This window comes from Molothrus aeneus, chromosome 7 (assembly GCF_037042795.1).
Source record: "Molothrus aeneus isolate 106 chromosome 7, BPBGC_Maene_1.0, whole genome shotgun sequence".
NCBI classification, from domain to species: Eukaryota; Metazoa; Chordata; class Aves; order Passeriformes; family Icteridae; genus Molothrus; species Molothrus aeneus.
This window is the reverse complement of record NC_089652.1, coordinates 31476824-31500181: the sequence shown is the minus strand read 5'-3', so window position 1 is coordinate 31500181 and position 23358 is coordinate 31476824. Positions and strand designations below refer to the sequence as shown.

At 42.4% G+C, this 23358-nt stretch overlaps 1 protein-coding gene across 1 annotated transcript in view; it reads right to left on the bottom strand.

Moving 5' to 3' along the window:
• The window catches only part of GPR39 (G protein-coupled receptor 39), a 74695-nt gene extending 55868 nt beyond the window's left edge, over window positions 1–18827 (bottom strand). Inside the window, exon 1 of the mRNA XM_066553509.1 lies at window positions 17960–18827. Within this exon, the coding sequence (XP_066409606.1) occupies window positions 17960–18827 (868 nt within the window). The remainder of the gene's footprint in view (window positions 1–17959) is intronic.
• Between the last annotated feature and the right edge of the window lie 4531 nt (window positions 18828–23358).

Here is a 23358-nt window from a genome sequence, read left to right as displayed (position 1 = left end):
TTACTCTTTATTTTGGGTGAAGAAGGAAGAAAAGAGTTTGCTACTACTGAGCAGTGAGAAAACTGCTGCTCCATAACTGTGAAGGGCTAAAAGTAGCTATCTTTTTAGAACCCTAATTACAAGCAAGTTAAATAAAAAATCAGCCTGGCCATACTGTAAGCAAAATATATGCATACACTTTGGTGTGTGGTGGTGAGGCATGGAAAAAGTGTTTTAAAAAGAAAAATCTTCACTGGTTCTCCAAAAGAAACAGAGGCAGCTGGACAGTAGGATAAAAATCTGAAGTTGTAAAAGCTTTAGTTGAACTCAGAATCCAGACTTATGAAAGGAATAAAATCTTTACTATGCTGTGGATGGGCAATTTCCCGTAAAGAAAATCTTCTCCTGTCCAGTGCTTTAATACTTACTGTGTTTCAGATTATCTTCATCTGTAACCCTTTAGAAGTAACACAGCTTTATGAAGCTGGCACCTCTTTCTCTAAGCAGAGAATTAAAAATTCCTCTTAGGCTGGGCTCCAAACCCAGAGTGCTGACAATATTGGCCCTTCCTCAATCCCACCGTGCACACACCTCTGGTCAACAGACTTGGGGCTGTTTGCAGCCTGCTGAAAATGTCCTGCCTGCTGGAGGAAGAGCACAAGAGCCATAAAAAACCCTATTATGGCTGGGATGTAAGAGAGAGCCATAGATTTGATGGCCAGAATATATTCCTGGCTTATAGAGCTTTATAAGCTACAAAGAGGATGCTGTCTTTGACGCATAAAGTGGTGGACACTTGGCAGTCACTTTTGGTCTTATGGGCATCCAAGGCGAAAACAACCTCTGTCAAATTGAGTTGGTTGTCAACTGGCTGATGAGAAGCTCAAAATTACCCAAAAATGTGGGTAATTTTTTTTCCAGATCAGAAGGCCCAAACCACATCCCAGGCTGCATCAAAAGAAACATGACCAGCAGGGCAAGGGAGGTGATCCTACCCCTCTACTCCACTCCCCTGGGACCCCACCTGGAGCTCTGGGGCCCCAGCATCAGAAGGATGTGGAGTTCTTGGAGTGATTCCAGAGAAACACACAGAAAATGAAAGCATTTTGTTTTTCTCTGTAACCTCGTCTAGTGCTGGGCATCCCTGCCTGTAGAGGATAGTTCAAAAGATTATCTTTAAGGTCCATTACAACCCAAAACATTCCACAATTCTATGAAATCACTGCCTACATAATCACATTTTCCACAAATAAGCTATTAAATTAAAGGCAGGGAAGACTTCAAAGAAATTCCCTGTATTATCTGCAGGTACATATCCATACACTGCTGTTCAGCCAGCTGGGGAGAAATAGAGTCCAGGTAGGGAAAAGAGAAGACCAGTCTTCAAAATTTGTTTAATTACTCATTTTTGGACTCAAATCAAGTGCCATGAGTAAGCTGCATGCCTTTATCCCATTTAGAGATCCCACGTGTTTGTTCATTGCTGATTGACCCAGAACTGGCACTTTGGTGGGAGACAGAGAAAGGAGGGGAAAGGGGAGAGAGGTTTCAGCTTAATTTCTTCACACATGGGTATCATGGGCTCAGAAAACCTGCACTATCAGCATCAGATGATGGTCTTTTCAAAAGTCCAAAGTATCTGTGCAGCAAGCACATCACTCCCAGAGGTGGCTGTTCCTGTGGAGTGAGCTGTGCCTGAATTAAACTGTGTGGTTTCTCCACTCTCTTCATTCCATAACGTTCCTTTGCACATGAAACTGCATATTAGAAATTATCCAACTCAGGAGACTCTGTAATTCTATGATTCCATAAGGCCTACACATCCACATGCCATGGGATGTTTACCCTCCTAAATGCATCAAGTTCAATGCACCAGTGTGTCTGAGTGTCAGCTCTGTGAACAAACAGAGCTGCAGGCTCTCCCTGCCTCACTCCAAGAGAGAATCAGACAAAAGAGACTCACCCAGGAGAGCTGCAGTCAGTCCATTTGGAAATACAACTGCCCATCAGTGACAAACCAGGGACTCTCTAAAGCAAACAGTTGGGCTCAAGATGGAAAAAAGAAAGCCTCCCAACAGCTCCATGCTCAAATGAAAGAGAGGAAGTGCTTAAAGTGGAAAAGTCCCATATCTAAAAGAGATAAAAATGAAGACTCTTCAAATGCAGATCAGGGAGAGATGAGGTTTTGTAACACTGCCAAGGGAGAAATACAAACAGGCTGCACTTCAGAGCCTCAGCACAAGTTCTTTTAAGGAGTTTTCTGCAGAGAAGCAAAGCCTTTGTCTAGTCTAATCTGCAAATACACAGAAGTTATTTTTCCTGTGAGCAGCTACAAGCTGGTGCAAATAATCCTCTTCATCTTCCACCACCAGCAGCAGAGGTGGCTGACAATGAATGTCTGCTAGCAGCATTTCTTGCTACTCAAATCCATCTGCCTTTGACAGCTTACTGCAGCTCATTTTCATCTGGTAACCCATGATCAACATCTTAAAAAATGCAACACATGTTGGAGCTCCTGGTAATCATGATGTCTTCAAACATAAATAATTGTTCTTACAATGAAGATTCTTGCATGTGCATTTTCAGGAAATGCTAAAACTTGCTACACAGATGTCATGGAGCCTCTGGTTCTCAGAAGCAGCTGGGCCACTTTTCTATTGCAAATAAACATTTCTAATCTAGTTTCAAAATATTTGGTACATGCACTTAAAATGTAACTGCTCTGTTAATAAACATTAGAGGAGACCAGCTTTATATGTCAAATTTCCTTCTCACCATTCCTTCTGGCTCTATGTAGATTTTGTACATTTTGACATAGAAGTTATTGGCTCTTGTCTGCACAGTGCATTGACAGCAGGACCTGGTGTCAGATTGGGCTCCAAAACACTGTTTTGTGATAAATAAACTTCAGTTACATCACTGAAGTACCCACATTTATAGAACTCAGTACTGCTCCTGCTAATTCAGGAAAGGCTGCCCAATGTCATTGTTCTCAAAGCTGGTGGTTCTACATGAGGAGCATACAGGTGCTTTGAATTTTTTTAACTTCTTATTATGACCTAATAAGTTGCTTGCAGACTTAAATTTTATTCATGAATTTTCTGCACACCTGCAAAACGTAGAAGATTTATTTTAGCTTGTCTTTTTACAACTGGTCTGAGGATGAAATGCAACTTTGCCATAAAGTTCACCAGCTGCAGAATTTTTCTTCTGTCCCATAATACTCCTTAGATGAGGTTCAAGTGCATTAGCAGGAAAGTTTCAGAGCAGATTCTTTTTTTATTTTCCCCCAGTTTTTAAGTGGTGTGTGCTCCTCCCTGGGTACCTACACAGAACTTGCAAATACTAATGAAAGCTCTGTGTGTGTTCCTGTGGGAAGGTAAACCTGAAACTGAAACTCTGCTCTGCTAGGTGCTCATATCAACAGTTTCATTTGTTTTGGCTAGAAGTGTCTATGATTTAGTCATTAATCCCAAAATAGAATGTTCACACTGAAGTGATAGTTAATCTAAAATGGTGCTGCTACATTTAAAATAATAATATTGTGCTTAAGAATCTCATAGTTTATTTTCCTCCACACAAAATTTTACATGCCTTTAGGGACAGCTACCAAGCATGAGGAAATAAAGTGTTCCCAGCCCAAAGAATACTCCAATTGTACCTTAAACTATGTAAACCTAGTGAGTAACTTTTAACCAGGTTAAAGGTGTTTCTGTCCAACAACCAGCTTATTAAAGTTTTTAAAAGGCACAACAAGGAACAAGCCTGAAAATTCTCCACACCCTCACAGCTCTTGAGCACCTCCAGCTGCAGCCAGAATCAGTTCACCTTTCTGCCTCTCTTTCCACACCCTGAGGACAAGTGGTTGGAGAGAAAAGAAGATGCAATTTTTGCAAGGATGGAGCTAGAGAGAGCAACTTAACCTGCTTGGCATTACTAACAACACAGCCTCTACAGGCAAGTGGGGAATAAATTCTCATTAACCCAACATAACAGGTAAGGCTAAAGCACACAAGTCACTTTATGATGATCTGCTGGAGAATAACTGTCAGCTAAAGCACCCTGATCCACCTGGCGTCACAATAAAGCAAAGTGGCTTCACCTGTGTTAAATTTTATATGAAAAACTGTTTTGTTTTGCTCAAGCTATCAATTTCTAATTTAATTATGCTGAATATTGAATTCTACTTGTGTAAACACAAATTGTCAATACATTATTTCGTGCCTAAGGATTTTAGGTCCTTTCCTGTAGGACCATGCATCACAGTTTATTGAATATCTATAGCATTGACCAATTTTTCTTCTTTGCCTGTATACCAGAACTACTTATTGTAAAAAACTTCATTTAAAACTCAGATGATGACAAAGATATGTCCTCAATGTTATTTCAAGGATATGCCTTAAAAGCCCCCCAAACTTTTAGTAATAAATAAGTTGCAAGTTCACAGGATAGAAAGAAGAATAATTACTCAACTGCTTTGAATAAATTGTGGTACCCTAATGCTAATCAGCTTTAGTAACCTCAAAAAAAAGGAAGTGAATGTACATTCATTTATATTCATTAACTAGGCAGGTTTTCTATTTCAGGAAAGCAGAAGGGTTATCATGAGACTTTTGTTTCTATTCCTCCCATAGAACATCAGTCTTTGGATCAAAAGCATGATGTTTCACTTTAAACAGATTTTTTCATGCCTCAGAATTTTCTCCTCAAAACCACATTGAGCAAAAATGATCAGAACCATCGATACATTAAAATAGTAGGAAAATTAAATAAAGATGATTTGAACCCTAGGGACACTTGGATTTCTCAGTGCTGCTTCAAGGGATAAAGAATTTGAAAATTGTGATTTAAAGATGGCAATTATTCCTGACCTGAAATGACTTGAAAGCAGAGTTCAGTAGAGTTCAGTCAGCAAGATTTTTGTCACCCAAAGTCTGAAATGCTTTTAGTCTCACTGAATTCAATGTGGTGCTCTCCAGTAAACACTGCCAAGCATGTGGTTGCCCCACTCTCCAGGCTCTTGGGGCTTTTGCTGGACAAGTTTTTTCCCAAAAAGTGCCTGATTCTGCTTAAAGACTGAACCAAACAGGACAAAACCCCTCCCTGCTGCTCAGTGAGAGCAACCTGCCCTGAGACACGGCAAGAGGATTGGTGACAATGGCTACTCCTATTCACTCAAATAATGTAAAATATGTAATATATAATGTAAATATGTTTATGTACACACACATCTGAGGTATCTGAAGACACACTATTTCAGCACTCCCTGGCACCAAAAAAGTCACATTTTGTGGCCACATGAACCCTGAGGCATGCCAAGGTCAAATACCACAACATGTATACACTTAAGGGAGGGCTTGCTAATCAGTGCCAGTCAGAGAGTAAAATATTCCTTCAATGCAAGAGGAAAATCCAGGTCATCTTGGCTTCTCTTGAGCCATTCAGTTCTGACCAACTGCTTTCTTCTGCAGGACAGGCTAGTAGGCAGCAGAGGCAAGGAACACACCATAAATTCATTTTCAGAGTGAGAAAAAACCCTTCCCAATGACAATGCTTTGTGTTCTAAGGCAAAGGGAATGAGAAAATGAAGCATCAGGAGATATCACAGAAAAATACATATTTTCCTCTTGTCTTTGTGGTTCTTAATTTGGGGGGTGGAGGGGTACCTTGTTTTGGTTGGTTCATTTGGTTTCATTTTGGGGGGTTTTTTTTTGTCATTTTTAAGGCAGTTCTTCATTAGAATGTAGCAGAGCATCCTGCTATGGATGAAGCACAGTGGCCAAGGGGTCAGGCTATCAGTTTCAAGTAATATAAGACAATTCAAGTGAAAAGTGATGTATCTAAAAGACAGAAAATAAAATGCAGAGCTTTATTACCAAAAAGGTGAACCAGAAAATAGCATACAAAGAAATACAGGTAATTCAGTAGTAAGGAGATAGGGAAATTCACCTAAGCACTGCCATGACAGGAGTCCCAGCAGGGGCTCAGGCTACATAATGATAAGGACTATTCCCTAAGACTACTTGGACCAACATCAAATACCTTTAATTTTCACTGGTGCCTATTAAATTGAATTAATGCAGTGGAGCTGTCTGGTACCCCAAGAGGCCCCTGGCACAAGTGGCAGCTCCAAGAGCAGAGCATTCCTGTCTGGTTTCCATTCCCAGGCAGAAACTTCAGTGTCTCATGGAAGGCTTGCAGGAGCCCACTGTGGCACTGGCCATGCAGTGTGGGCAAGCTGCCTTCCTCCTGACATCTTAACAAATTCAAGAGCAATTCTTCACCTTGATTGTTAAAGACTAAAACCAAAACAACCGTAATCAATTACAGCATTCAAGGCCCAGGAGGAAATTTAAAAAGGAGCTCTCAAGGTCAGGGATTCAGTGGAAATAGATCCTTGCTGACAAGAGGCAGAGCTTCCCTGAGCTGGTGGCTACATCTGCAGGACAACTGCACCAGGTGCATTTTCAGCATGCCAGAGAAGCCAACAGGAGCACATGGAGCTGGTTGGCAGCACACAGAAGGGTTAATCCTCAATTCCATGACAGAACTTAACCCAAATAAGGTCTATGATATCGAGTCCGGAGGGAAAAGAAATCAATTCTGGTTCCCACGGGTAGGATTTCACCACTTGATTAGAGAAAGAAATGGATCTTTAAAGCATACTTACAGGAAAGGTATTTTCCATTTGCATGAAAGATGGGGATGGCTGCATCCCAAGTTAATGAAATCAAGTCTTCTGTGCCTGTTTGAGGATTTCATCTATTTGAATTATGCAAATATCAAATATAGCTTCATTGTGTAAAACTTCAAAATGAGAATGCTATCCATATTATCCACAGGGGCCAAAATTATATCCCCAGTTCCCAAACTTAACATTGTTTCACTGAAGGCCAGAAAGAGGTTGTGAGTTTGTCCTACAGCATTGTGTTCCAGCTATGACAGTCAATTTAGAGGACATTCCTGCCTGTCAGCAAATAAACATTAAGTCATTTCAAATTTCACCTCCATTTGATAAGGTTAAAGCAATTCTCTCGTGGAGATAGGGGCTCAGAGGAGGGTTTTGAGTGGTAGTCATCAGGCACAGGGGGGCTGACAGCCACGTGGGTTTGGAGGAGGGCACCAGGGCAGAGGGAGCTGGGCAGCAAGAGGAGGAGCAGCACAGGGATAGCTTACCCCTGATTCAGAGACCAGAACATGCAGGAAATGATTCCTCCACCTCCAGGCAGAGATCTGGATGTGCACCAAGAGGGACTTGTGTGGTCCCAGGTCACATTTCTCAAAGTTTCCTTTTGGCAAAAGGTATTTGAAAGGTATCTGAAATGTTCAGCTTGCTTAGGCTTGCTGGACCTTGCAAGTTCAGCTGTCTCCCAAAGGAGGATACAGTGCCACACAGACCACACCAAGGAGCACCAAACATGACTTTTCCATTCCAATCTTTTCCTTCCAAACCAGCAGTCCTTGGCTTTATGGCCAGAAATCTGTCCCCCCTCCCAGCACAGGCAACCACACCACAACTTGCAGAAATGATCACATTCTGTACCCAAAAACTGAATGAGTTCAGTCTCAGTCTCTGCTTGGAAAACTGTCCCTGGCCATGTCCTTCTCATGATTAGAAATTTTCTCATTTCTGTCTGTACTCATTCATGGCCCCTATAGACCTATTAGTTCTTGTGCCAATGCTCTCATTTAGCTCAATGCAGAGAACATGGCAGTATTTTGTAATATCAGAGTGTTTGCACTGTAGGACAATGTTTCCTAAATTGTCAATATGTTCTTAGTAATAGAAAAGAATGCATTCAGATGTTGGCTTGGACCAGGAGACAAATAGAAAGGGGACATTTAAATTCCAAGTTGCTATCAAAAAGCTTTTTAGAATTCAGTAGATGTGTATATGAGCAGGAGGCAGGAAAAAGGAAGGGAATCCAGCCAATGGAAAGCTTCAGTCTCCAGACATTAACTTTAAACAATGAGTTCCCAAGGCTGCCTCCAAGTACACCAGGTGGGGAAAAATTTCCAAGAAAGGGCACAAGGGAAGCACTGAAGGCAAGAAGAGGAATACAGTCACAAACCTCCACAGGCACAGACACTGCTCCAGCTGAGGGGGGATGGCTCTTTGTGCCCACCAGACCAGCAGTTTCAGAAGAATTTTCTCATTTTGCTCTTCTATTACTTTGTTTTTTAGTTGGTTCTTTTTATAGCAAATCTATAGTCAGGATGGATTTAAAGCTCTTTAAATGTGGACTTAATCAAGGGTACTACAACTTTCAGACTCCAATCTCTAAGCTGGAGAGGAAGGTGTGCAGGCTGGAGGGAATATTCTTGCTCTGCAGCTGTAGGCAATTGCAAGCTGCTTGAGATAACCTGACTTAAACAGGCTGGGCTCCTTGGGCAGTGTCTGAACATGTTTAACCTGCCAGGCTTAACCCAATGGACAGTGAATCAGGCTGATTGTGCCCAGTCACTCTGCATACAGCTGTTTCTCAATCCCTTTTGCAAGGCTTTCAAACCAGATCTTCCTCTTTCCTTTCACTCACTGCCCCACTGTACTTACAGATAACTCAAAGCCAGCTGTATTCTTTGTTTGCTACAATAAACAATGCAAACTCTTTTTAGCTCTTGTTAAAGATCTGTCTCCCCATTCTCCAGCCACCTTGGAAGCCTTTTTTTTCCTCCAACCTCAATATGGGTAGTTACACATGGCATTTTTTCAAAAGTTCAAGTTTAAAAGTAAATCTATTGTAAACCATCAAACTTCAGTAGCTAAGTTATTCCTCTAGAATCATCCAAGATTTCAAAAGTTTGTGTATGTCTGAAAAGGCCAATACATGCTTTCACACACTCTGGCAGAACCTGATGCCATCATTTACTAGCACTAAGGCTTAGGTATTTTGGCTTTCAAGACAAAACAATCCTTTAAACACCATCTCATGAACACCTGTAACACAACCCATTTCACCCATTTTAGACAAGCATTTCTTTCAAGCAGTCAGAAGGGTCTGTTGAGTAATCCTGTGACAGAAAGTCAGACAGCTTTTAGCAATTTCAGTGTCTGAAGGACAAGGGCAAGCACCAGCGTGCTTGCTTTTGACTTCTGTTTGACCTTCATCACACAAGGCTGCTTCTTATCTCATGGTTAAAACCTGACATGTTAGAAGTTGTGTTCACAAGAAAGGCTGTTTGAATATCTGTGTGCTCTGCTGCTGACATACTGCAGCCTTTAGCTACCTTAAAAGTTTTATTCTGATTCTTGGTTCAGTCTTAGCAGATTCAAGAACTCTCTTCTATAGATGCCTTTAAGCATTACTAAGGGATTCAGCTGGTGAGGAACTTCATTCTCAGTGTCTTTATGGGACAAATGTCAGCTTTCTTTTCAAACTCAGCTCAAAAGTTGTCTTTGTTGGAGAGAGAGAGACAATGTGAGGCACAGGAATTATAACATCAGCAAGTACTAGAGCTTATCAAACAAAACACATTTTGGTGTACACACAACAGAGGTAAGTAACACACCCAGAAATTAACACCTTTCTTTTCTTAAAAAGTTTACATTTTAAGGGCAAAAGGATGCAGCGAAAAATAAGCAGAATTTGAGGGAGATCATTTCAATCCTTTTTTGTCTCTTGTCTACTCAAAAATTTTGTTCTACTATCTTAAAAAAGCTAATGTTCCTGGTCCTGGCTGATGGCAGACAGATTACATGCCTGGTTTTGCATATACAGAAAGTTTCACATTGAAAGCAGACATACTAGGACAGACCTAGGACTACCCATTAATTTCTCTCTGTGATGATCCCACACAGAGATCTGCAGGAGAAGGAACCAGGGATTTTCCTGTTCTATTCACACCAAGGTCTTGGCAGTCAGCAGTATCAGGGGCTTCTAGAGTGGAGATTATATCTTGTTCTTGTCAGCACTATCCTTCAAGGTTATATTTAACCTCTTTTAGGATCTCATTTTTACATCTGGCCTCCACAACAGCGAGTTTCACAATTTTAAATTGTGTAGCTTATGGTAAAAGGACTATAACAATTGCAGCTACAGCAATCTAATAGAAGGCATAGGTATATACTGAACTCCAGGGGTTTAGTTATGAAGGAGCAATCAAGAAAGCCTTCTAATATTTCTTCAAATCAAAATCACCTTCAGCAGCACCATACCAGACATACCACAAAAAATCAGGGCATGAGGTGGCTGCTGTTTTAGCTGGGTAAGACAATCATTACACTGAACAAAAAACAAGCTGGCAATAATATATGAATGAGCAAATCAAGGTGGATTTGCAGAAATAAGCAAATGAGCAAGGACAAGATATTTACACTACCCTCTGAAAGGGGCTGAGCTCTTTTGCAAGGTTCATCTAGAGACTGGAGCAGATGCTGCCTAATCAAACATGGGAAAAGAAAGCCATTTACACCGAGGACAAGGATGGATGGCTAAGAAATGTTATCTTCTCTAATGAACCCCTGTTATTTTTGTACTGATGATTAAAGTTTAGTTTCCTGGTAATTGTTACACACGCGCCCCTGTTTGCAGGTGGTTGTCAAGCGCTTTCTGAGCACTCACAGAACTCTCCCTGCATGCTTCTGTAACAACATTCACCTGCTGATGGATCCCCAACTCTAACCTCATATCTGCATTTCAACTTAAATTCCTTATTCTAAAAATTGATCAAAATGGAACAAAAATGCTGTGTGCTTTCAAGAGGGAATTAATGCAACGAGAGGCTTACAGACAGCTTAAAAGGAAACATGGAAAAGTTAGCTCATCACAGTACCAGACCTCTTTCTCAGTTTCACCTTTCCTTGAAAGTCACAATTCATAAGATTAAAAGGTTCTTGGCAGACTCATTTAATCTATAATATTCTGGCCTTGATATTACTCATCCATGAACAGCAGAGATCAGAAGGATAACTGCTTTCTCACCTAAGCAGTATAAGCTTATGATACCCTCAAAAAAAGGCTGGAAAACTGCTACAGCACATTGTGCCAAATAGAATCTGAAATCTTCTCTGTTTGTCTTCTATGGTTTAGGAACTCACCTGCTACAATGAAAGGGAAGTCTTTAAGATATTGGTCAGTTCTCAGTTTCTTACACAAATGTTGCCTCCAGTAAACCAAGAAGTTATGTAGGATAATCACAGAACCATAGAATGATTTGGGCTGGAAGGGACTGTGAAGCTCATCTTGCTTCAACCCCCTGCCTTGGACAGGGACACCTTCCATCAGACCAGGCTGCTCCAAGCCCGTCTAACCTGGCCTTGGACACTTGTCCAAGTCCCCTTGGAAGGCATCCTGTCCTTCAGGTGTGTCAACCACACCACTCAGCTTGGTGTCACCTGCAGACGTGCTGAGCTGCACCCAGTGTGACACTCTGTGTTGTTATGATAATAAACAACAAAATTGAAAGCCTCACTAACAAAAGCACAGATATTAAAGTTCTTCCCCATTAAAATTCACAAGGTTGCAATCATTGTTAAAAGATAATGGCCCCAACATCAGATAGGAAAACAAAAGATTTAATTACAGGAACTGTGGTATAATTTGAATATGAAACAACAGAGGATTAGATAAGGCATTTAGCTTTCACAGGTGAAGATTCCAATAAATTATCTGTGAACTTCCCACAAATGACTCCTACCTTCTGAAACTGGGGAATTGCAAGAGCCGTCTACATTTGAGATGGCATCTTGCTCAGAAGAGAGAGCAAGAAAACAGAGAAATACTGGGAAATTAATGCTTAAGGCAATATTCTCTTGACCAAAGAATAAGGGCAGTACAAGGCAAGCCACTTCATACCTGTAGCAACATCTGTATTTCTCCACTTTGAGAGAAATAAATCTTCCTGCTTTCTTATCCACTCTGAAAAAAAAGACATTTCCCAAGGCTTCTACTTGTAAGAAAACATGTCTTGGGGAGATTGCCATGACACAGAGTGTGTTTTTCAGAAGCTGAGGTGACACAGACTGTCCTGCCTGTTTCTTGGCTCAGGTTGCACAGTGAGGGATATTGCCTGAACTTCCCTAATTCCTTCTCTTAGCATTTACCTAGGAGTGCCAAAAGAACCAAGGGCCACTAGGTTTATTAACTACAGCTTGTAAGAGAAAGAGAGAGAGATTAATAATATTAAGTTTAAGGCCAACACGGGTAATGGTCTTTAATGAGGCTTAAAGACTTTGGGCAGCTGTAAGTACAGGGCAGAAGTACTTCAGGAATCTTAGCTGGGCACTTTTTCTCTGGGCAGCACAGATGCTGAGGCATAAAGAATCAAAAGCTGCAAGTCCCTACAGACCAGGTGAAATCCCAGCTTCAGACCAGGTGAAATCCCAGCTTCCTTGTAGGCATCAGGTGAAAGACAGAAGCATGGCCACAACTCTAACAAAGCACCAGGAAAGCATTCACTGTCCTCATGGAAAACCAGCTCTCAGATGTCCCCAGAGACTCCCATCTGCCAAGGTATCGTATATGGGGAATTATGTGAATTCCATTAGTGGTGAATCTGCTCCTCTGACTACAGTATTTGCAGGGTGAGGTTGTTTTCAAAGCTGCAGACTTTTCATGCTGAAGCAATTTTTAAGTACTCTAATGCAAAGTGTAATCACACATTGATTTTTCCATTAAAACTACAAAAATCTTAAATACCTTGGGGGTGCTGGCCTCAATTAGTCCCTATTCTTCGATTCTATTTCTCTTGTTGTTGTTTTGCCATCCCTCAGTGTAGGAGGGAAGGAAGAGTGTCCACTTATGCTGAAAGCACAATCTTCTATTACATGAGTCCAGTTAAAAGCAGGAGTAGATAAATTGCTTTCTGTACAATAGGGAGGAAAATTATGCTGGGCTCTCCTCATGTTCCTTTTTAAATTGCTGTGTGGGAAACCTGAACATAGAGATGTCTGGATTTTGGAAGTTTCCATTGAGTCTATTTTACTGTGGGTTTTTTTTTTTTTTTTAACTGACAGAAGTTCCCCCGCTCTTCAAAGGAGATTATTTGTACACAATTGCCCTGAGAAGCCATCATCCCTCAATGCAGCCTTTCCATTGTCACCTGTTGAATAGCTGAGCTGCAGTTTTGTGCTACCAGCATTCAACAGCACTGATTGGTTTTGCCACTGACACCAGGTTAATGCTTTTGCAGAGAAGGGGAAGACAAATTTTACCCAACACCAGCAGGAAAATAATTTGCTTTTATCACTTTTCCAAGAAGCAGGACCTGGAAAAAAAAACTTACTAGTTACAGAGGGTAGATGCTCCAGACACCAGAGTGGCCAGACCCTGGTCTGGTGGTCTGAGTGTCCACCCATTTCAGTGCACTGAGCCTTCTGCTTGTCTTGTGGAATTCAAAGCCCTGCTCAGAAAAACCTATGGATGGAATCACCATATAAAACACAGAGAGATTAAAATCAAATCCAGCCTACAGGGTAGTCATCTTCAGACATGTCTGCAGCAAGGTGCCTGAAGAAAGGCAGCTCGATGGAATGATTAAAGAATTGCACCACGAGGAGTCAATGAAGCTGAGTTTAAAGAACGTGGGCTGGAGCTGTGTTCTGGAATCTCATCAATTAGCTTATTCTTTTCATTTTTGTTCTATCCCTAACCTTTAGCTTTGTCAGTAGGGAAAAACCCAGCCAAATTCCAGCCTATGAAGAAGCATCTAATTTTCCTGTAACAGAAGTCTGTTGTCAAATTACACTGTGCCTGAGTCATACCTAGATGACAACCATGTATTTTTCACAACTACTTGAAGTACTCTGAAGTAATTTGCCTCCTGAAATTTTCCAAGTGCCTTACAAAATACACTTCTTCAGTGATCTTTGGAGAGGCCATTCCTACATATAATACCTTTATTCTGAGCAGAGCATTAAGCTGCCAGCAGCAGTATATGGCAAGAAAATGGTGCTCCATCTGAAGTTCTAAGAGATCCTTTGAAGTTGTGAGTCAAGGTTTTATCTAGATTCAGCTAATGGCTCAGTAAAGCTGGTCATGGTGTTCACAGAGGCTTTGGTGCTGTTATAGAATAGCCTGGCATTGCTTTAACAACAGCCACCAGAAAAGTGGCATGGCTTTGGTCAGGTCTGACTTCCTCCTGCCTAGCTTTCCAGCCCTTCCCTTCTGCCCATTTTCTTTTTGGCTTTAGATGGGTTTTTTTTTTTCAACTTAGAGACAGGGATTCTCTTTCATTCCATGTCACTCACCAGTGTCAGTAAAGCCTCTGGCTGCCCTTGCCCTGTAAAGCAGACCTGCCCTGAAGCTGTCTGTACCATACCACATCACAGGAAATCACCACTGCCATTGCCTTCAGGTTTACACTCAGTGTATTTGACACACTTAAGTGTTATACCCCACCAAAAAAAATTAAAAACCTCCACTATGCTGCCTTTCTCAGATGAATGCACAGCTGTAGGTTATAACAAATTCTCTTGCCTGCTTATTAAAAGAGCTGCAGGATATCTGCTGTCCAGGAAAAATTCATCCTACGTCAGATGGTCTCAAAGCAGAAAAGTTGCAGCTCTGTAGAGGTGGGAAAGAGAGAGCAGTGGGAATTTCCTGCCTCACATGTCCCAGGGGAGCTGATGGTGCTGGATGGTACCAACAGGATCTCCAGCTGGGCAGGTCCAGCATCAGCTCTGGCTCCTGCAGACTGCTGCAGCTACAGCAGTGCTTCAGAGCACCTCCACCAATACTTCCATAGCAGCCAGACTACTTGGATATTTCTCTTTTCTGGATGGAACATCTCAGGAAGGACAGATGTTTCATCATGGACAGGAGACAGAAGAATGCTGCCCAGATGTCAACTGGCAAAGCACCCACCAAGGCCAGCAGCCCCACTCAGTGGATCTGTGGAAACAGAGGAGGGCTGCTCCAAAGGGCCAACTGGAAGTGTATAATACAAAGAAAGAGGATGTAGCAGCACAAACGGACCCTTATTTCAATGTCTGTACTGTGGTAGGTTTGAGGCTGCTTTATGCAAAATGATCAAGGCTTTTAGCAGAAGCTCAAACTGAAGCTGCCAAGGGAAACATCACAGAAGCTTTAGAACCGACCCCTTTTTCAGCTGGGATCATCAGAACTCACTTTGTTGTAGAGTCAGGTCCAGTGTGATGACAAACCACACAGCTGGGTTTGTACAAATGTGCTTCTGGACAGTGGCCAGGTTGGTGTAGCCATGGCCAGGGAGCAGGCACTGCTGGTGGTGCTTTCCCTCCAGGAGCTCATGTGGAGGCTCCTCACATACTGCTCCCCTCTCCCAGTGCTAACACTTCACAAAGACTCTTAAATTACTTTCCTAAGGATTCTTAACTTACTTTCAGCTATGGAAGTGTTCTTTTTGTAATATTTATAATTATTGCACTAGTTGGAGCTCTCTTTATGGAATCCTTCCTTTATATTCCCTTTCTGTGTTTGCTGCAATCCACTTATAATGTTTATAATTATAAGATCTATGACCTCCAAACCTACCCTTTCTTGAGAGTTCCTGCAGCGTAGGGCCTCAGGTGTTGGAGCAGCAAGAGGTCCCAGTGGCACCTTGTCACCATTTAGGTGGTCACTGCCTTCATGGCCATAGGAGAAAGACAAGATCAAGTAGCCACAAAGACTAAATTGATTCCTGTCAGGGTGGGTCAAGCATATTAAGAGGTTTTAAATACTGTTAAAAGCTTGCATTTCATGAAAGAGCCATCAGCCAAGTGTTTTCAGACTTATTTCAGCTACCCAGTTTCTGCAGTGGTGTCATCCCTCCTGCAAGCATCAATACCATCTATAGCAAGTAATCTTTCAACATTTACAATTAATTTCCATGAACGTTCTCGAGTGCCACACAATAACATGACACTAAAAAAACATTATTTCCTCCCAGTGTCATCCTCTACTTAGCTTTTTCTCGTAGTCAGATTTATGATTTTAATCTCCGTTTTATAGAACTTATCACTTTTAACAACCAGAAGAAAATGCTAAATTGTTTTTATTGCTGTTAGATGTACAAAGACACGATGCTATATACTGTCATTTACATTTCACATTAAAAGTGAAATATGCCGTGAATGTGCAAGTATTGGTTTTAATTTGACCCATCTGTTAAATGAAAAACAAAGAGGACTTCTAAATCACAATATTTAAATTCAGCAATTTGTAAACAATTTATATGTTCATTTCTTCTGGGTTAAAACTGCCCTAAAGCATCACTGTTATGAAATCTCCAAATTAAATTGCTTTGCATTGTTCTCAGAAATGCAAGCCAGAGTTTCTTCCTCCTCAGTTTATTAATTTATTCCCCAAGCCAAGTAAATTAGCAAGGCTTGTATTAAGAGTCTTGCCACTAAAATAATTTTGGGGAATTCACACAAGTATCTCCTGTCTCCAGAAAGCTGAGAGCACAGTGGAAGTGTCAGATACACAGGAGGGCAAATTCCCTTATCATAAAGGGCAAACCAGTTGCTTTTGTTTATTCAGCACTTTTGCAAGCAGCATTGCATCTCCTATTCCATGCTAGAGTACCAGGAAGAATAATCAAGAAGGGGAGGAAAAGCCATGGCAATTTACCTTCCCCTCTCAGCCCAGCCAGGATTTGGATCTCAGGTTTGGCTTTAATGGGAGGGAGAGCCACACATATCTAAGGATCCCCCAGGCAGCCCTTCAAGAGCAGATCTCTTTTTCTGCTTTGTGCCACAGGTGTGTTTAGCTCCACTGCTGAGCCTGAACCTTAGAAATCTGTACTGTCACTGGAGTGAGAAACACAGAGCCCTTTTAATAAACCACAGATGGGGCCTCTCCACTCCTTGTGAGAGGAGATGATTTCTTCATTTCATTGCCTGACACAGGCCATGGCACAAGCAGGACTAGATGAGGAAGGAGAGGATCCTCAGGGGAAAAAAAATATTAAAAAGGAGGAAAAAAGTAATACAAAATCTAATCTACTTAAAGTTGTAGAAGTGGACAGATGCACGAATTTCAAGTCCCTCTCTGTCATATCAGTCAGAGCACCAAAAAGCAACACAGATACTGGGTGTACTGTGCATTTCTCTTCTAGATGGTTCATTTATTATATCCAGCACCATAATAAGGGACCCAACAAAACAGGAACTAACAGTAATGCTCAGGACATGATTGAGGGTGCCTATAAGACTATCAGCAAACGTGGAGGCTGCATGGATCACTGCCCAGAAAGATTCCAAGCTGGTGGAATGACAGCTCCATTAGTTTTTTGTCTGATGAATGTGGCGAGAGAGATCAGAATCAAACATAATTTCAGGGTTACAGGCTTTCAAATAAAACCAGAGGAAAAAAAAATTCAAAGAGGGCAACCGCAATTTGTGAGACCAAATCAGCTCTCCAGTCCAGCTTCCTTAATGCTCACATGCAACACAGCCACAACTGCTGAGGCTGAGAACTCTCCAAGGAGCATCCTGAATTAACAGGGAAATGCCTTCAGAGAGAGACAAGCTTGAGAGCTTGCAATACAGTCTTCCCTCCCACCAGCAGCCTTACTAAATACACTCATATTTGTAATTTAGTGGGAAAACATATATAAATATATAAAACACATATAAATACGTAAAACATATATATAAATATAAAATATTTATAGATAAATATATCAAAACATATATAAATATATAAAACATATATAAAGTAGAGCTACTTTATAGCCAGGCAACTGTTGCCTATTGCTACCCCAAAGGTCAAGCTGCAACAGCCTGTCACCCATATTGCTGCATGTAATAAAATCCAACAGAAATAGCAGACAGTGATTGGATTTTTCCTTGTTTTTCCTTCCCACCTGTTCTAATGACAAAAAGAACCAAAATGATAGAGAAACATCAGGCTTCTTGAAATGTATCATTGCAACCAAAAGTATTATCCCTCATTTTGTACCACTTTCAAACCCTTTGGGAGAGCTTGGTGAGATAAAACCAGAGGTTTCTGGGTTTTCTTCCCAAGTGGAAAGGGGGTAGGGAGGGAGGGGAGGCAGAGCAGGACGTGCTTCTTACCCAGGAATAAAGTGATCTGTCTCCTGGAGCTCCTGCCCTCTGAACTTTCGCTTTTCCTCAGGTACTGCTCCTGGTGCTTCAGTCCACCCTTCACTGTCACAGCCCCCTTCTTGTGGATCATCAGGGCTTTCATCATGCTGTGGCACATGAAGGTGACAGAGCCCAGCACGATGATGTACACAGCAAAGGCGCTGAAGATGCTGGCTTGGAACAGAGACCACCTGGAGGAGAGGCAGGTGCAGATGGTCATGTTGTGCTTCAGCTCAGGAATGTAGTGCCTGGGAGTAGGCTTGACACAGGAGCTCGTTCTCTCGTAGCCCTCGATGGCCTCCAGGGGATATTCTGTGCCCATGGCAAAGAGCAGGGGCAGAGCCACAATGAGGGATGTGCCCCAGACAAAGGCAATGAGCAGCTTCACCGTGCGGGGCCCGGACACGGCCTTGAACCTGAAGGGGTGGCAGATGGCCACGTACCTCTCAAAGCTGAGCGTGGCCACGTGCAGCACCGTGGCGTAGCTGCAGGCCTCAAAGAGGAAGTAGTAGAGCTTGCAGGCAATGTTGCCATTGGGGGTGGAAAAGGGGCTCCAGATGGCACTGAAGAATTCCACGGGCATGCCCAGCAGGATGACCAGCAGGTCAGAGCAGGCCAGGCTCACCATGTGGTCAGTGACCTCCTTCTGCAGGTAGCCTTTCTTCTGCAAGATCCTGGTGACTTTGATGGTGATGCTGTTGCCCAAGAGGCCCGCGACAAAGATGCAGATGTAGACCAAGGCCAAGGTGATCTTGACCCACAGAGCCACCTCAAACTCCGGGACGTGGCTGTGGTCAATGACAGGAGAACAGTCTGAAGCGGGTGTCTTTCCTGCCATGAGCAATCCCAGGGTGGAGGAGGTGCTCTCCTGCCCTCTCCAAGTTTCAAGTTCACAGCAAACAGATTCTCCTCACTTTGTCCCTCTCCCCGAGCCACACAGGTCTGAGCAGTCAGGTATAACGAGTGTGTCTCAACCAGCCACACCTGTGGGCTTTGTTGGTTTGTGAGCAACAGTCTCTGAGTCAATAAGTTAAACAGGAAAGTGTTTCAGCTCTTACCTTTCTTCATACCAAACACCTCTTGCTCTTTTTGGATTTTCCTCCTCCTTTCTCCATGGGGTGAAGCCTCTGTTCTCCAGCCCTTCACGGTGTGAGCTGCTCTGCTTTCCACATTTGTCTGTTCCCCAGCAAGCAAAGCAGCTTTTGGTCCTGGCCCCAGCAGGAGGAAGTCAGAGTCTGTGTGCTAACGTTACTCTGGTTAACCATTAACCAAAATCTTGGCCATCCTTAGTCACTGGTAGCGCAGCAGGTTTCGAGAGAGGGAAAAAATAGACAAAAGCAAGCCCCTCATATCTGAAAGTCACTTCCTGTCATAAGCAGAGGTGTTTCTCCTAAAGCTGTGGTTTGGTTGTCAGGCTGAGTGTGTGAATGGTGCTGAAGAGAAAGTATCTCCTCATGATAATATTCCCTGGGCTCCAGACTTCACTGCAGTGTGTGTTACTGCCCACATGCTTCACTACTGCACATTTCCTTTAACGGAGACCTCGCATCTGCAGTGCTGGTTATGGAGCCTGTGCAGCCACGGACTGATTTACATCAACAGGAGGTTCTGGTTTTCAGCTTCTGCTAATGAACTGGTAGCTTCTTAAAATAACTGCTTAGACAGACTCTAAAGAGGCTTTTTGGAAGTTATAAAATAAGATGAGCTCTAGATTTAGACATGAGGATTCTTTCCCTTCAAATTTCCATCTTCTCATGTAAGATAACAGAAATAACCAAGTCAGTAATCCCAGTCATGCCAATGCTTTCAAATAATCTGGAGTGGCAGGGATGCAAATGTTCTTCCCCCTCCTGTGTCTCACCCCAAGGGGAAAGAATTTGATGTGGTCTTTAGTTTTAGTTTCAAACCATAGCACTGAATGTGCCTGAGGTAACCCCTGGAAACATTTAATTAGAGGGGGTGTATATAGATTAGGAAACCTTTAAATTACAATGCAAAATGACAGTAGAGCTTTTGCAGCTGTAATAGAGAGAGGCCCAGTACAGTGATCTGCTCCAGTGCCAAATCTAAGAGCAGTGGGCTCACAAAGTGATTTTTATTAACTAGACAAGCTCATGTGACACTTGCAGCTCATGATAAAAGAGAAACATTAGGAAATTGTTATTAAACAGTCTCCTCACATTCAGTCGTTATCACTGTACCTCAGCAGCCCAAGTACACAATGAACAGAAAGATGCCCCAAACAGGATAATCAGCACCTGTTTCTGTGCATTATTTATGCGCTTCTGTTTCCGAAAAATCACCTCAAACCTGGCAGAACTTCAAGCTGTGTAGTCCCAGTCATCTTTCCTTACGTTTGATAATTCACATTTGTTCTGCTCAGACAAGCTTTCTATTATTACCCCATTTCTTTCACTTAATTTTACTTTATAAAAGTGTGAACAAAGATTACATATGCATGACTGAATTGTGGAAATGAAGCCAATTAAAATTTGCTGCTTACCATCAAAAGGGAAAAGGGAGAGAGAGAGAAAAAGAGAAGGCCCAATAGGATTAGGTCTCCCCATTTTTTTTCCACCCCAATTATGAAATGCAGAATACAATTTTACGTTTTCAATATTATCTTTAGGATGTACACAAAGTTTATTAAGTTTCTAATAAAGAGCTGGTGCCACAAAGGGGATAGGAAGGAAAGAGACAATTGTGGATAATCATAGATGGAGACCATTAAAAATAAAAAAATTCTCCATGGGTTACTGGACTAGATAAACCAGGATTGAGTATTCCAGAGTAAAATGCCTATTGTGGGTGATTACAGAAAGATATATCTTCCTGGAGAGAGGCATTGCTCCACAACTAAATATGCTTAATGCCTCTTTGTGGCAAGGAGGTTCAGTGCTCACAGTTTTTACCCCAGTGGATGTGATACCAGTTTATAAACTCAGGATTTTTGCAATGGTCCCACCTTAGGCATTTCATTAAGTTTTCCTTGATATTTTGTAGCAGTGAATACCATGAGTTAATTTCTGCGTTGTTGCCTTTCCCATAGCAGTTTGGAAGGTGAATGTGGAGTTGTACCCAGGAGAACACTCCAGGGAGTCCCTCCTGACCCCATTTGTTGCAATTGCACACCATGACTTCAGCTGCTAAGGAGGAGGAGGCAAGAGCATTAAGGACAGAACTGTATTTCCTTCTCAAATCAGCACCCATGGATGCTGCACAGCCCCTTGGTGAGAGAGCTGAGCCTCCTGGGGGTGCAGATCCCATGGGCTCGGGGTGCAGCTGGCTCTGTGTGCCTCACTCAGCCACTCCATGCTCACACAAATGTTTGTAATGATGCAGTTGTTGGTAAGAGATGACTGAGAATGGAGCACAGAGAATCACTGAGATGGAGCACAGATTGTTGTTGCTGTAGTGCAAAAAGTGATTTTTCACCTTTGGAGATAGCAAAGCTGCTGTGATGGCCAGCCCCAGTTTGTTATCCAACAGAGTGCACAAGGCTTCCTGGAGGGCTGTTATGCTTTCTGGACTGGTCCTTGGATGCCACCATGGTGAAAAGCCTTTTTTTGGGGCAGAAGAAAGCAGGGCTTTACATCCATCCACTGAGTGAAGCTCCCTTGTGCACCTTGCAAAGCTCACCCCCCACCTTGCCCCCCACCGTGCCCGTGGACCAGGGCATCCCAAACTCCCGAGGAGGTAAAAACTGTCAGGTAGCAAAAAATCGTGGCTGGAATGAATGCTGGGAAAACAAACCCGTTGGACAGATGCAACAGCAGGTTGCAGGTTAACCCTTTCCAGCCTGCAGGGCCAGGCTGCTCCTGCCTGCCCAGAGCCCTTCCCTCCCTTGCTGTGCCAGGCTGGTGCAGCATCACGCCGCTGTCGCTGCTCAAGTGCCACACAGCACAGTGCCAGCCTGCTCTGACTGGCACGCAGGCACTGCCACACTCCCGTTATCTCTGCAGAGCTATTTCTCGATAGCTGCGTTGTGAATATGCAAATCCACCTTAATTGGCTACGCTAATCACACTGCTCCGACTGGTTTCTGTTCTGGAACTGTTCAAGCTACTTGACAGGAACAAAGGAAATATCTCGGTTTCTTGCTTCCCTTAGCTTAAAAACTCTAAAACCTAAATGAAAAAGGAGAGCTATCTCAAAAGCAAAGAAAATGAGGCTGTGAAAAGGATTAACTTTTTTTCAGATAAAAACACATTGACTGTTTTTTTCTTGCCAGTCTTTACCATTTCCCATCTCAGCGAACCTCTTGTCCCCAGAATAGCTGTGATACCTTTGTCTTGCCAGTATTTGTTTAGAGAAAGTGAATCCTGGGCTTGTTCGATTCCCTTTGAAACACAAAGTAAACAAAATGAGATGGCTGTTCTGCAGTGACAGCTACTCTGATCTGCACAGGCAGAGGGGAAAGTGCAGCAGGAATGAAAGGAACAAGCAACACAGACAAAAGTGAAATGTCCGAGTGATTTTAAATGTTTTAAGAAATCAATTTGCTTAAGAGAGCCCATGTTGGCTTTGTAAATTATTTTTCATTAGAAATTTAAATAATTAAAGACAGCTCTCAGATAACTTGTGGCTTCTTTCTGCTTTCTGGAATCTAAGCAGCCTCTTTACCCTTGAGATCCCTTTCTGTTCTTCTGGTGAGTTATTCTTGAATCATGTTTTTTCTCCTTTGGAAGATTATTGTGATAGTTAATAGTATAAATAAATACAAGCCTTTTGTGAAATTTATTTCTTATTAATTTCCCTAGGAGTTTGGGTTTGGGTGAAACAGTTTCATGACCCTTGTTCTCTTAACTGCTTGGCTCCTTCTCTTCTGGCAGCATGAGAGACTGGGTTATGTGAGCTGGGCAGTGCATCTTCCATGTAACCTGAACATCCATAATGAATTCTAATGGAATTACAAAGGTGGCACGTGGAAAGCTGGCATCTTTTATTCAGCCATGTGCAGTGCTACCTGCTGTATCCTCTTGGAGCAGTGCATTGTGAGTGTTTGCTTATTTGGAGGATAGAGACAGGGTTTCAAGAGTGCTTCCAGGATACACAGTGAAAAAGGTCTCTGCTCCAAATCATTCCATCTAAATAAATAGATGAAAGCACTTCTCTGCTTGCAGTGTATTTTACAAATTGGCAAGCAACATGGGAAGAAATTGGGCACAGTGAGAATAAATGGTTTCTCCAAGATACAGAAAATCTGTGCAACACCTGAGCCTCCTCACCAGTACACTGGGCTCCTGCTAACTTCCTCACACGACCTGCAGCACCCAGACTGCTGAGAAACAAATGCACTTCCACAGGTCTTCACTGGCTGCTCTGGTACTTTTAACTGATGTTAATTCATGGTAATTAAAGCACAAGTA